This window comes from Bubalus kerabau, chromosome 8 (assembly GCF_029407905.1).
Source record: "Bubalus kerabau isolate K-KA32 ecotype Philippines breed swamp buffalo chromosome 8, PCC_UOA_SB_1v2, whole genome shotgun sequence".
In the NCBI taxonomy this organism is placed as follows: Eukaryota; Metazoa; Chordata; class Mammalia; order Artiodactyla; family Bovidae; genus Bubalus; species Bubalus kerabau.
In genome coordinates, this window is record NC_073631.1 from 122,880,905 (window position 1) to 122,894,289 (window position 13,385).

Sequence of the window (13,385 nt, forward strand, 5' to 3'; positions counted from 1 at the left end):
CAGACTGCAGTCTTCAAAATGGCATCAGGTAACAGACTCATTTCAGTGTTTGTTTAACAAACGTGTATCAAGGGCTCCCTCAGTGATGGAATAAGAGAACAGGGTTCCCACCCCCTGAAGCTCACCCTCAACCTTGTGGACAGCCTTGCCAGGTACAGCTGACCCCAAGACAAACACGGGGCTGCCTCTTTTACTCCGCTCATGACAGCAGTATTTGCAGTGGTGCCAAATGTGTTGAAGACGCAGAGTTTTCCCATTTTACAGCATCCTAACACTCTATGCTTCTTTCTAAAATAAAAGCAATTGGTATGGACTCTGTTCATTTACTACATTAATACACTTTAGAAACTCAAAGATGACACGATAAAAATTATGACCCTTAATCAAAACAAAACCAACCCTGCTGAGCCGTGTCAGTCAGTAGTTGGCACACAGCTGGGCAGGGGCCTCACAAAGCCATAAGCAGGTTCTTGAAGGACAAAGACAAGAGCCAGAGAAGCCCTTTACCACCAGGGAAGGCAGTTGGCAGACCCCCAATCAATTTTTCCCTATTACTTTTTATCGTGGTAAAATGTACATAGCATTACCATCTCACGCATTCTGAAGTGCAAGGCGTGGAATTAAGCACATTCAGACTGCTGTGCAACCATCACCACCATCAGTTCCAGAACTCTCTTCATCCTGCAAAACTGAGACTCTATGGCCCTCACTCAGTGACTTACATCCTCCCCTCCTCCCCAGCAGCCTGCATCCTGCTCTCTGTCTCTGTGGGTCTGCTCCTCGAGAGGTCTCCCACGGGGGGAATCACACACAATCTCTTTGTGACTGTCCTGCTTCATTTAGCATGATGTCCCCAAGGTGCCCATCCCACTGTAGCTGGATGGACACTGCCCACTGTGGCCACTCCTTCTCTGTACAGCCTGAACGACGCTCCCCTGTATGCACACAACACGCCTTCTTACCCGTCCAACAGTCAGCGAACACCTGGGCTGCTTCCATGTTTTAGCTAACGTGAACAAAGCTGCTATGAACTGAAGTATACAATCATCCCTCTGGGATTTTGTTTTCCGTTCTTCTGGGTATGCACCCAGAAGGGGAAGTGCTGGGTCATATAGTTATTGTTTCTTGTTTTTAAGGAGATACTATTGTTTCTACAGCAACCATGCCCTTTGTATTCCCACCATCAGTGTGCAGGGGCCCCGATCTCTGCACGTTCTCACTGACCGTTCTGGGTTGACAGCTGCTGCCTGATGGGTGTGAGGCGCCGCCTCGCGGGTGTTAGCAGTGGCGTCTGCACCTCTCGTGCGCCTGTGAACACTAGTCTATCTGCTTTGGAGAAACGTCCATTCCAGTCCCTTGCTCCTTTCTGAATCACGTTAATTGTTTTGTTGTTGCTGTTGAGTTGTAGCAGTTCTTTCTATATTCTGGATCTCAATCCTTTATCATATATTTGATTACATGCATACATCTGATTGCACTGATTCTATAGATTACTTTGAGTGTTGGCTTTTAACAATATTAAGTCTTCCAAACCACAAACATGAGCTGTATCTCTATGTATTCATGTCATCTTTAATTTTTCACATCAGTGTTTTGTAGTATTCATTATACAGGTTTTTCACCGCTTCAGTTAATTTCTAAGTATTTTATTCTTGTTTTTACCATAAATGAAATTTTCTTAACTTCCTTTCTGGACTTGTTTGTTGTTAATGTATAGAATACAACTATACATTTTTTTGCACTGATTTTGTATCCTTCTACTTTACTACTGCTTCCTTTCCAACAATGTCTGCGTTTTGTTTTCTTCACACCTAGTTGCTCTGGAAGAGCCTCCAGTGCCGCGCTGGGCAACAGTGGTGACAGGGTGCTTGCCGAGCTCCTGAGCTCAGAGGAGGCGTCTCAGTTTCTCACCAGGAGCGTGCTGCTTGCTGGGGACACATGCTGAGCGCTCCCAGTGCAATAAACAAGCCCAGCTGACACTGTTTCTGTCTGTGCCCTAGGTGTTTTTATCATCAAAGTGTTGAATTTCAACAAACGCTTTTTCTGCATCAACTGAGATGATGAGGTGGTCTTCCCCTTCACTCTTATTACTGTGGAGTATTACATTGATCACTTATGATGAACCATCCTTACATTCTGGAAATAAATCTCATTTATTCATGGTGTATAATCCTTTCACTATGTTGCTGAATTCAGTTTGTGAGCATTTTCTTGACAATTATGGCATCAATGTTTACAAGGGATATGGGCCTGTAGTTTTCTTGCAGTGCCTTTAATTTCTTTTATTTTAACATGTTCTACGAATGGCAGTTATCTAAGCTGCTGCTGCTAAGTCACTTCAGTCATGTCCGACTCTGTGCGACCCCACAGATGGCAGCCCACCAGGCTCTCCCATCCCTGGGATTCTCCAGGCAAGAACACTGGAGTGGGTTGCCATGTCCTTCTCCAATGCATGAAAGTGAAAAGTGAAAGTGAAGTCACTCAGTCATGTCCGACTCTTCGCGACCCCATGGACTGCAGCCTACCAGGCTCCTCCGTTCATGGGATTTTCCAGGCAAGAGCACTGGCGTGGGTTGCCATTGCCTTCTCCTATCAGGGACTAAAACCAGAAATAGCTAAGTTTAGGTCCTCAACAAGAAGCTAGTCCAATTCCATCAAATAGCAGTAAGATATGTGCTCTTTATATTCTCTACTTTATGGGCATAGCTAAGTGACATCACACATCATTAACTACGACTAACACACAAACTTACCTAATCTGAAGGTCCAAAATAATCTGCCTTTTATCCACATTTTCAGTATACACCTTAACACCATTGATCCTGAGGGGCTGAAACAAAAATTGGCTTCTTTAAAACATAGGAAGGGTAAAGAACACCAAACCCTGTGACCCAGCAGAGCTGAGAAGACGGGCCTGGGTCCCAGGCCCGGGCGGGAACACTCTGCTTCATGATGCTGTCGTCTCACCCCCAGGACGCCATGGGCCTCTGGCCCTGAGCACCCTCATCTATAACACACTCAGGAGGGCCCTGCAGACTGAGAGCGGCCCACAGGATGTGGGACCAGCAGGCCATAGAGCGCTGCCTAGCTCAGCAGGCACTCGGGGCTGTGACCCGGCTTCACTCCCGCCCCAGGACCCTCAGTCCTTGCCTCCTCCAGGGGACTCTGACCCATTCCCTCTAGTCCACCCTTAATACCCTGTCTAAAACAGAAGTTCTTCTCATTTTATCTTTATGTCATAACTTTCTATTTTTTAATATTTTTATAAAAACGGGACTTTTTGAGTGAATCAAAAATATTAACTATATTTTCAACAGATAATACAGGCAACAAGGTGAGAATCAAATGACTATAAAAAGAAAAGGCAGACAATAATAAATATTATATTTCAACATCATTTCAGAATCTTTTCCCAATTTACTGATTTGAGACCCCCTTCTAAGAAAGTTCGCAACATGACAGCTGGACATGAAAAACGCAAGCTGAAGAACCACCGGGTGCCCACGTTCACTCTGACAGTGCGGGTGTCCTGAAGTCTGACTGCCCAGTCGGCCTAAGGAGCAGACTCTGGGCCCACGCTGCCACCACCCCAGGTTGCAGGGTCTCCGCTCAGGCTCCCGTGCCCCCTCCGGTCCCTGCATCAGACGCCTCGGTCCTCTATTCCTACGAGAAGTCCAAGCGCCCTGTGACACTGAGCTCTCTGACCAAACTGCACTACTCTCAACATTCCTACCCTTTGTCAGCATTAAGTTGAAAGTACACACACAAACATGAATGTAATTCTGAGAAAAACTCAGTTGGAGCAAGAATTCCAAATCTGCATGAACATGAGCATGCCTGACTGTAAGACACAGCCTGAGTGTTATTTTAAAGGCAAAGAAGGGGGCAGGGCAGGAGGAGGACACGCCTCTGAAACTGTCTGTACCCATCAAAACGCACACTATTCACCACCCGCCCTTCACAGAAAACCTTGCAACCCCCATTTCATATTCATGTGCCATTCTGGTTTCTAACTGTGCATTCCCACTTGTTGTGGTCCCTTTAAGGGACTGAGATAAAGTGGAAACGAGAGGCAGTGTCCCACAGGAGTCCTGCGCTGGCCCCATGAGCTGAACAGGGACCGCATCCAAAATGGTAGCATGCTGCAGACTCAGCCAAGAGGGCAAACAGCCTGCACGACCCAGCTGGGCAGGACACACACACCTGTCTCTGCACAAAGATGGACCTCGACAAGGATAGGCGACCGACATCTGGGAGTGTGGGCTGGGAGGGAGCCTGGGGCAGGGACACAGCTGGGGTCACGGTCCTCTGCCCCGCCCCCTGGAGCACCAACAACAGGACGCAGCGAGGGGAAGGTGCTCGTGGGGCTCTGCAGCCGCTGACCCCTGGCTGGCGAGTTAGGATCCTGCAGGGTCGCAGTGTGGCCAAAAAATAAACTAAAAAAAAGTACTGTTGAACTCTGAACTCTTATTAGGCATAAAAACAATGTTACCTTGAAATTAATATAACGTTATGTGTCAATTATGCCTTGATAGAAAAAATGCTACCTTCAGCGGTTTCTAGTTACTGTGAACACTGACTTAAAAAGATAAAAAAGGAAACTTGCTGTTATGGTGGTCCCGAGGCTTCCAGCAGTGTTGGAATTAGTGACCATCTTCTGTATATAACTCGATTCCAAGAACAAAGCCCATCTTCCCCTTCCCCTGTGTCACTAAAGCGGTGCTGCGAGCCCAGCACTGGAGCCCCGGGTTGCTGTTTTGAAACATGGGGGTGGGAGTGGGGGCTCCTTCCAGATTGTGTCAACCATTAGTGAGTTTCCCCAGAAATCCCCTCTCCTGCAGGACAGTACAAAGGTAACTGTGATGGGAGAACGTGCAGCTGAGGGGCCCGCAGGTGGACCTGGACTGACAGAGGCACCACTGCGCACAAAGGAGGCGAGGTCCCGACAGAGGAGAGACCCCGAGACAGGAGACCCAGGGAGGACCTGCACACACAGCCAGCCTTCCAGAAAACAGCTCGCTCTAGAAAGCAATGTGAAGTGGCTTAGTGTTCTCTCCAGTGGTGCACAGGTAAGAAAGCCCAAGAGGAGACAAACCTGCTGCCCCAGGTCCACCCTCGTGAAGCTGAAGGTGCTGAGGTGGGTGTGTGCGCCCCGCACGGCCGGCTCTATGGTTTCTCGAAACAACTTCTCTATAAACTGGCAAATAAAAGGCCACATGTGTTTTACAGTCTGGAAAAGAGAAGGAGTTCAGGTTCAACATGGCTCAGCTGGTAAAGAACCCACCTGCAATGCGGGAGACCTGGGTTCAATCCCTGGGTTGGGAAGATCCCCTGCAGAAGGGAAAGGCTACCCACTCCAGTATTCTGGCCTGGAGAATTCCATGGACTGTATAGTCTGTGGGGTCTCACTCAGTCAAACAAATAGTACAGTATCTAAATCATCATGAAAAATCATGCTCGTACAGTTTACCAGAATTTTTGAAAGGCAAAAGCAGGGGGTGTCCTTTTTTGTTATGCAAAAACAGCATCTAAAATTTAAAAATGTATTATAACAATAAACTATTGATTAACCAACCAGTATATTGCAGGAATTAGTTATTTGAGTTAAATATTTTGTTTATGCATATCAGCACATTTAATCATTACTAAAAAGTCAGAAAGGGGCTTCCCCAGTGGCTCATCAGTAAACAATCTGCCTGCAATGCAGGAGCCACAGGAGACAAGGGTTCAATCCTTGGGTCGGGAAGATCCCCTTTAGTAGCGCATGGCAACTCACTCAAATATTCTCGCCTGGAGAATGCCATGGACAGAAGAGCCTGGTGGGTTATAATCTATGGGGTCAAAGAGTTGGATGTGACTGAAGCAACTTGGTATGCACAGTCAGATAATCCTGTAATTTAAACTCAGTGCTAAAAACTTTCTAAAACTGTGTTGTTCTTAACAAACATTAATGAGTTGTCTTTAAGGACGGACTAACTTCCAGTGATTACATTACGGGTAATCATTACCTACATTAGTTTTTACTACAATTCTAAGGATATATAAAATACAGAGATAAAAGAGATCTATTTCAAAGTATAATGATTTTAAAAACATAACCTTTTTAAAAAGGCTAGATTTCTTGGGAGTTATTCCCCTCTTCATAAGAATGTTCTAAAATTTTCACTTACGACTATCATCAAAGTGAGGAGACACAGGGCCAAACGTCCAACTATGAGAGTATTATTAGCTTTCTATGTCAAAGACACAGTTTGCACTGCTTAGAAAAGGAAAGTAACGTCTCAGTTATTTTGAGAGCAGAAGCCAACCCGCTAAGTCCAAATGAGTTCACATATTGTCAACATCCAAATCCCCAAATATGGAAAGGTGGCATCTCACCCTCTAATTCCCACTGATATCTGGTGTTTCGTGCACTATTCTCTTACCTTATTTAGCCATTCTGCTCTCTCAGTGTCTGGAAAATGAACCTAAGAGAAAAACATACACACGACTTAGCAACTCCTGACAACTCGAAGTAAAATGTCACACAGGCCAGTTAGTATTCTTACTGTATATCTACTCTGTGTCTGCGGCTCTTTCACCCCGTGCTGGGAAACCTTCCACAGAAGCGTGTGGCCCAGTCCCTCATGTTGTGAGGACACTCTGAAACCCCTGCCCACCTCCCCGCTGGCCTGAGGAGCACCCACAGAGCCCGAAACCTCAAGCTCGTACCTTAGCACCCCCACCCTCCGTAGGCCTCCAGGCTCAGAGCCTCAGAAGCCCACCTTTCTCTTCCCCTTTTGGCCCAAAGGAGACGGCACACAATGTTCCTTAATTGGCCCCTCTCCATAGAGTCTCCCAAACAAGGATTATAATTACAGTTCTCCATGATGGGGCCTGTATACTGGAGAAAATAAGTGGAGAGGTAGGGAAAAAAAACAACCCTACTTAGAAATAGCTGAGAAAGTGCTCTTTTTGTCATTAAAACAATCCCTGCAGAAAAAAGGCTAAAGCAGTTTTGAGCAGGGAGTTGTCTAAGAAATGCTTCCACGCCCCTCCAAGAAAGAACACGCTGGCCACACGAACATTCTGAAAATTGCTCTGGGGCCCAACGACAGCCTGGAGTACAGACTGGAGCGCGGCAGTTTTGTCCTGGGGACTGGGGGTGGAGGGGGAGGGCAGGGCCCAACATGGCCACGCCAACTTCTCTCAGTAACATACACGCTGCAGCCAGTAAGAGCCAAGCCCCATCCCAGCCTCTGGCTGAGCGCAGCTGCTCAGGAAACATTATTCTAGGGTATGTGCCCAAGAAGATGCTTCCTTGAGGACCAATTCCACCTCTCAGCCTTGGTCCCCGAGCACAAACCAGGACACGGGGCCGTGAGCAGCCAGGTCCTGGCTGGCGAGACCACTGTCTCCACGTCTGTCACGGCCGCACAGCTCCACCTTCCTCGCACCCACATGCCTAAGACCTGCCCCTTCATGCCGCAGGATGGGAAGCCTTTAATCTGCATGAATCCCAAGGGTGGGCTGGCATGCCTGCAACAAATTTTTCTAAATTAAGTTTTAGCTTGAACCCATTCTGGAACAAAACCAAATAGATGGCAACCTTCCAGAATTAAGGAAAAGGCTCAAGAGTTGAGAAAGATGATGCTTAAGAAACAGAGATTTACGATGCACGATACTGGATGCTTGGGGCTGGTGCACTGGGACGACCCAGAGGGATGGAATGTGGAGGGAGGAGGGAGGAGGGTTCAGGATGGGGAACACATGTATACCTGTGGCGGATTCATTTTGATATTTGGCAAAACTAATACAGTTATGTAAAGTTTAAAAATAAAATAAAATTAAAAAAAAAAAGAAACAGAGATTTAGGAAAGGATGCTGGCGATGCTGCTCCTGTCTGGAGGTCACGTCGCTGCAGAGGAGCCATTTCTACCTGAGGGGAACCAGAGCACAGAAAGGACTGCACTTCCCCCAGAGGCAGGAGGCTGCGGGGCTGGAGAAAGCTGAGGGCTCTCCAGACCAGCCAGACTAGGTTGCAAGAGATTTAGATCTGACATGAGGGGGTCGGGGGTTGGGGGGGCAATGAGGGCAAGGTCTCTTCAAGGTCTTTCAGGTGAACGATTTGGAGGAGCAGAAAGTGAGGAAAGGCAGACGCTGAGGGCTGGCCGATGGACATATCATAAATCTCCCCTGAACTAGGTTTCTGGAGATCAAGGTGGACAATACAACTAAACTATAAACTATTTTTGTGTGTTGTTGTTCAGTTGCTCAGTCGTGTCCAACTCTTTGTGACCCCACAGGCTGCAGCAGAAATCCAGGCTTCCTGGTCCTTCACCATCTCCCGGAGTTTGCTCAAACTCACGTCCATGGAGTCAGTGATGCCATCCAACCATTTTTGTATAAAATGATATGAGTAACTACCATTTGGGCTCCCCAGGTGGTGCTAGTGGTAAAGAATCTGCCTGCCAGTGCAGGTGATGCAAGAGCTGGGGGTTCGATCCCCGGGTCAGGAAGATCCCCTGGAGGAGGGCATGGCAACCCAGTCCAGTATTGTTGCCTGGAGAATCCCACGGACATAGAAGCCTTGTGGGCTACAGTCTACGGGGTCACAAAGAGTTGGACATGGCTGAGCTACTGAGCACCAGACTGAACTACCATTTACTGAGTATAAACTGCTATTTATGTAGCAGGTGCTGCGCTGTTAGTCAGACACATTCCCTGAGTTAATTCTTACAAATTGGGACTATTACTATCCCAAATTTACAGGACAGCTACTAGTGACAGAATGGGGATGAAAAACCAGATTGTCTGCCTGTGCTCTTGGCCACTCTGCTACCAAGGGAAGTGGCAAGTGCATGGAGATCACCATTCGTAGAGCCTGCTGAACCCTCAAGAGAACACACCCCCTTAAAGAGCAGAACCTGCAAGTCTGGTTTCATGTCTTAAAATGTACGAGATCCTGAGTGGTAGCCAGAAGTAGAAAATGTGTGTTTAACGGTGATTTATCTAGAGGTGGACCATAAAGGCTGAACACTGAAGAACCGATGCTTTCAAACTGTGGTGTTGGAGAAGACTCTTGAAGAGTCCCTTGGACTGCAAGGAGATCCAACCAGTCCATCCTAAAGGAGATCAGTCCTGGGTGTTCATTGGAAGGACTGATGCTGAAGCTGAAGCTTCAATACTGTGGCCACCTGATGCAAAGAGCTGACTCATTGGAAAAGACCTTGACACTGGGAAAGACTGAAGGTGGGAGAAGAGGCTGGAAAAGATGCGATGGTTGGATGGCATCACTGACTCCATGGACATGAGTTTGAGCAAGCTCCAGGAGATGGTGAAGGACAGGAAAGCCTGGCATGCTGCAGTCCATGGGGTCGCAGAGTCGGACATGACTGAGTGACTGGACAACAAGAACCTACACTCCAGAGGTTGTACAAATCCTGAAACAGCTGACAGCGAAGTTCAGAAAACCAGACAGCACTTCACAATAAAACACTATTAGCAGACCTAGTATTCCACCCAAGACTCACAACAGAGCAATTTAAGACTGGTTTTACTTAACATTCAAACTTGCCACGGGAAAGAGCTAGTGTCCATGAACACGAAATAATGATGAAGTAGTAATGACAAAATTCCATGTGCATCCATCCACCCTGTGAACCAGCAATCCCATTTCTCAGAATCTGGCCTAGGAGAACGATGCATGTGCGGCATGCCGGGAGCGGCCATCACTGCCCTGAGCGGCCGGGTGGGACAGACGTGCCCACACGTGAGGGCTGCACAGCTACAGGAGCGAGGAGCGGTCCAGGGCGGGGGCTGCCAGAGCTGCTGGAATACTTCTGTGGAGTAACTCCCAAGATTTGTTTTCAGTGAAAATACAGAGAAAAGCAGCTACAACTGGCTACCATTCATTCAGGGGAGTGGGGTGGAGGGAGGAGGTGTACATAATAAAGTTTTAAAATAAAAATTAACAAAAACTTAAAAACGCGGTTCCCAAGGAAGGGGACAAGAGAGTAGAGACAAGAACAGGAGAAGGGCCCAAGGTGGAAGTGAGCTCCCCCGTCCGCGCCCACCCGGCCCTGTTCCCGTCTGGGCACAGTCAGCTGTCCCACAGTCACCGCACAGACAGGCCTCGAGGTTCACCAGCAGGGGCGGGGCACATCCTCAGCTCCCGCCTCCCCGTCCAACTCTTCAAATCCTCAAGACACTTACATGGCTCCTTTCTACTTTCCCAGCGTCAGAGAACTCCTTCACCAACCAAACGAGGGACTTCATTTACCAACTGGGGCCCTTGTCAGCCCCTCTGTCTTCCAGTCAGTTCAGTTCAGTCGCTCAGTCATGTCCGACTCTTTGCAACCCCATGAACCGCCTCCCTGTCCATCACCAACTCCCAGAGCTTGCTCAAACTCACGTCTTATCAAGTTGGTGATGCCATCCAACCATCTCATCCTCTGTTGTCCCCTTCTCCTCCTGCCTTCAATCTTTCCCAGCATCAGGGTCTTTTCCATTCAGCAGCTCTTCGCATCAGGTGGCCAAAGTACTGGAATTTCAGCTTCAACATCAGTGCTTACAATGAACACCCAGGATTGATCTCCTTTAGGATGGACTGGTTGGATCTCCTTGATGTCCAAGGGACTCTCAAGTCTTCTCCAACACCACAGTTCAAAAGCATCAATTCTTCAGCACTCAGCTTTCTTTATAGTCCAACTCTCACATCCATACATGATTACTGGAAAAAGCATAGCTTTGACTAGACGGACCTTTGTCAGTAAAGTAATGTCTCTGCTTTTTAATACACATGGCATCCGGTCCCATCACTTCATGGGAAATAGATAGGGAAACAGTGGAAACAGTGTCCTACTTTATTTTTTTGGGCTCCAAAATCACTGCAGATGGTGACTGCAGCCATGAAATTAAAAGACGCTCACTCCTTGGAAGGAAAGTTATGACCAACCTAGATAGCATATTCAAAAGCAGAGACATTACTTTGCCAACAAAGGTTCGTCTAGTCAAGGCTATGGTTTTTCCTGTGGTCATGTATGGATGTGAGAGTTGGACTGTGAAGAAGGCTGAGTGCTGAAGAACTGATGCTTTTGAACTGTGGTGTTGGAGAATACTCTTGAGAGTCCCTTGGACTGCAAGGAGATCCAACCAGTCCATTCTGAAGGAGATCAGCCCTGGGATTTCTTTGGAAGGACTGATGCTAAAACTGAAACTCCAGTACTTTGGCCACCTCATGTGAAGAGTTGACTCATTGGAAAAGACTCTGATGCTGGGAGGGAGTGGGGGCAGGAGGAGAAGGGGACGACAGAGGATGAGATGGCTGGATGGCATCACCGACTCGATGGACGTGCGTCTGGGTGAACTCCGGGAGTTGGTGATGGACAGGGAGGCCTGGCGTGCTGCGAGTCATGGGGTCGCAAAGAGTCGGACACGACTGAGCGACTGAACTGAACTGAACTAGGTTTGTCACAGTTTTTCTTCCAAGGAGCAAGTCAGTACAGCAGACCAAATTCACCTGTGCAAATATCATTCAATGAACTTCTACTTTCAGTGAAAGCATTTCAAGAAATTACTATGTTTGGTAATAAAGTATTGCCAAACTTTCCAATTAATGAAAATGTACTAAATAGAGGTCACATATTCTTAAAAACACTGGTATATTTCTCTGTGTACACATAAACATACTTTTATATACATTATACATGCTTATAAGTGTACAGAAAAACTGCAAAAATACACATCAAAGTAGTGTAACAAGGACTGGAATGAGGATTTTACTTTTTCCTCTATTACTATACATTTGAACTATGTGTAAGAAGCATAAACTACTTTTCCAGTTATTAGTCTAACTTAAGATTAAAACCAAGAATTCTCTAACACAGAAAGTAGTATTTTATATAATAAGTAACTCAAACTGTGTAACAAGAGTTTTCATAAAATTGATTTTGAACATATTGATTATATCAGCAAGAATACTTGGAAACAAGACTTTCTTATAATACAAGTAACCTACTCTAAATCTGATTTGAAAAAAATTTTTTTTCTGAATCCTCAAGTTTTAAAGCTAAAATATAACTACGTTGAAACAAACACCTTAATGATCAAATACAATAACTCCTGCAAAACTATTCAAAAATATAATATCTGCTTTCTCTAACATAATGTGATTTCTTCAAGTTCACTGATATTCCTCAAGACATTCCTGCTAACAAACCACCAACTCCTATGTATCCTGTCACACACCTCAGGCAAAACACACCAGTCCCTTGAGTCACCTACACCTAATAAGAGAACTTCTCTACTCACCACCAATGGCAACCCACTCCAGTGTTCTTGCCTGGAGAATCCCAGGGACAGGAGCCTCGTGGGCTGCCATCTATGGGGTCGCACAGAGTCGGACACGACTGAAGCGACTTAGCAGCAGCAGCAGCAGCTACTCACCACCATGCACCAGGAAAGAGTACAGTTCGCGTGGTGTAAATTCTGATTCTGTTACTGCATTTTCATCACTGTGCTATTCCTTAATCTACCGCAAATGTACAGACTGTTCTTTTAGAAAAACAGGTTGAAGAAGTCACTTTTCAGTTAGTTGGGTCTGGCGCTGTGCCCAGGGCCAGGGACATAATGAAGAATTGGGTGTGGCTCACACTGGCAAGGACACGTGTGGCCACCAGCCTAGGAGGGAAGGACAGTACAGGCTGGGGAGGGTCTGATGCTGCCTCTAAGAGTCCATGAGAGAGTCAGGAAGATAGCATGTGACATGGGTTTGATGGGATTAGCTGGGGTCTGCCATGCAAAGAAACAGTACATTCTAAGCAAAAAAATGGAGCATGTAATTTACTCTGGCTGGACCAAGACAACGGAAGAATGGTAGGTGCTGAAGCTGGAAAATCAGGTCAGGACCAGCCCGATGTGCCTTCTGTGCCACACATAGAGGAGCACGGATTTTGTTCTACTGGCAATGGGTCAACCTGAGGGTTTTCAGGAGAAAAATTACATAAGATTAGTATTTGAGGAACTCTATTCTGTAACTACCAGAGGAGAGGGCAGAGAAACCATCTGCACAAGTAAGCTTTCAAGGGAAGAGAACGGGCTTACATCACTAAAGTTTATATAGAAGAATTTGAAAATCAAGCCCTCTCTTAGTAGAGAATCCCAAGACATTCAACAATTCTGTGGTTTTTAATTTATAAGAGATTGTTTCAAAGTGCCAAGGAAAAAGAATATTTCAAAATTGAATAAAATAAACCTGTTACCACATTTTAATTCTGTTTACTGTTTCTCACTAATACATACTCACAGACATTTGTTTATGTTCCACAAAACAATTTAAAGTAGCAAAAACCTCAGAGAGAGAGGTAAAGATGTACAGGGAAAATAGAAAATGTGTTCCCAAAGCA

The 13,385-nt window shown here is 46.3% G+C and overlaps 1 protein-coding gene across 6 annotated transcripts in view; it reads right to left on the reverse strand.

Moving 5' to 3' along the window:
• ESYT2 (extended synaptotagmin 2) overlaps window positions 1-13,385 on the reverse strand; it is a 79,203-nt gene that overhangs the window by 40,660 nt on the left and 25,158 nt on the right. For 5 of the 6 annotated variants that reach the window (XM_055591402.1, XM_055591399.1, XM_055591398.1 and 2 more), the window contains exons 2-4: window positions 6,426-6,467; window positions 5,096-5,230; window positions 2,754-2,830 (exon numbers count right to left, since the gene is read on the reverse strand). In XM_055591402.1, coding sequence (XP_055447377.1) covers window positions 2,754-2,830; window positions 5,096-5,230; window positions 6,426-6,467 — 254 coding nt within the window. The remainder of the gene's footprint in view (window positions 1-2,753; window positions 2,831-5,095; window positions 5,231-6,425; window positions 6,468-13,385) is intronic. The other variant, XM_055591401.1, reaches the window with a different exon arrangement.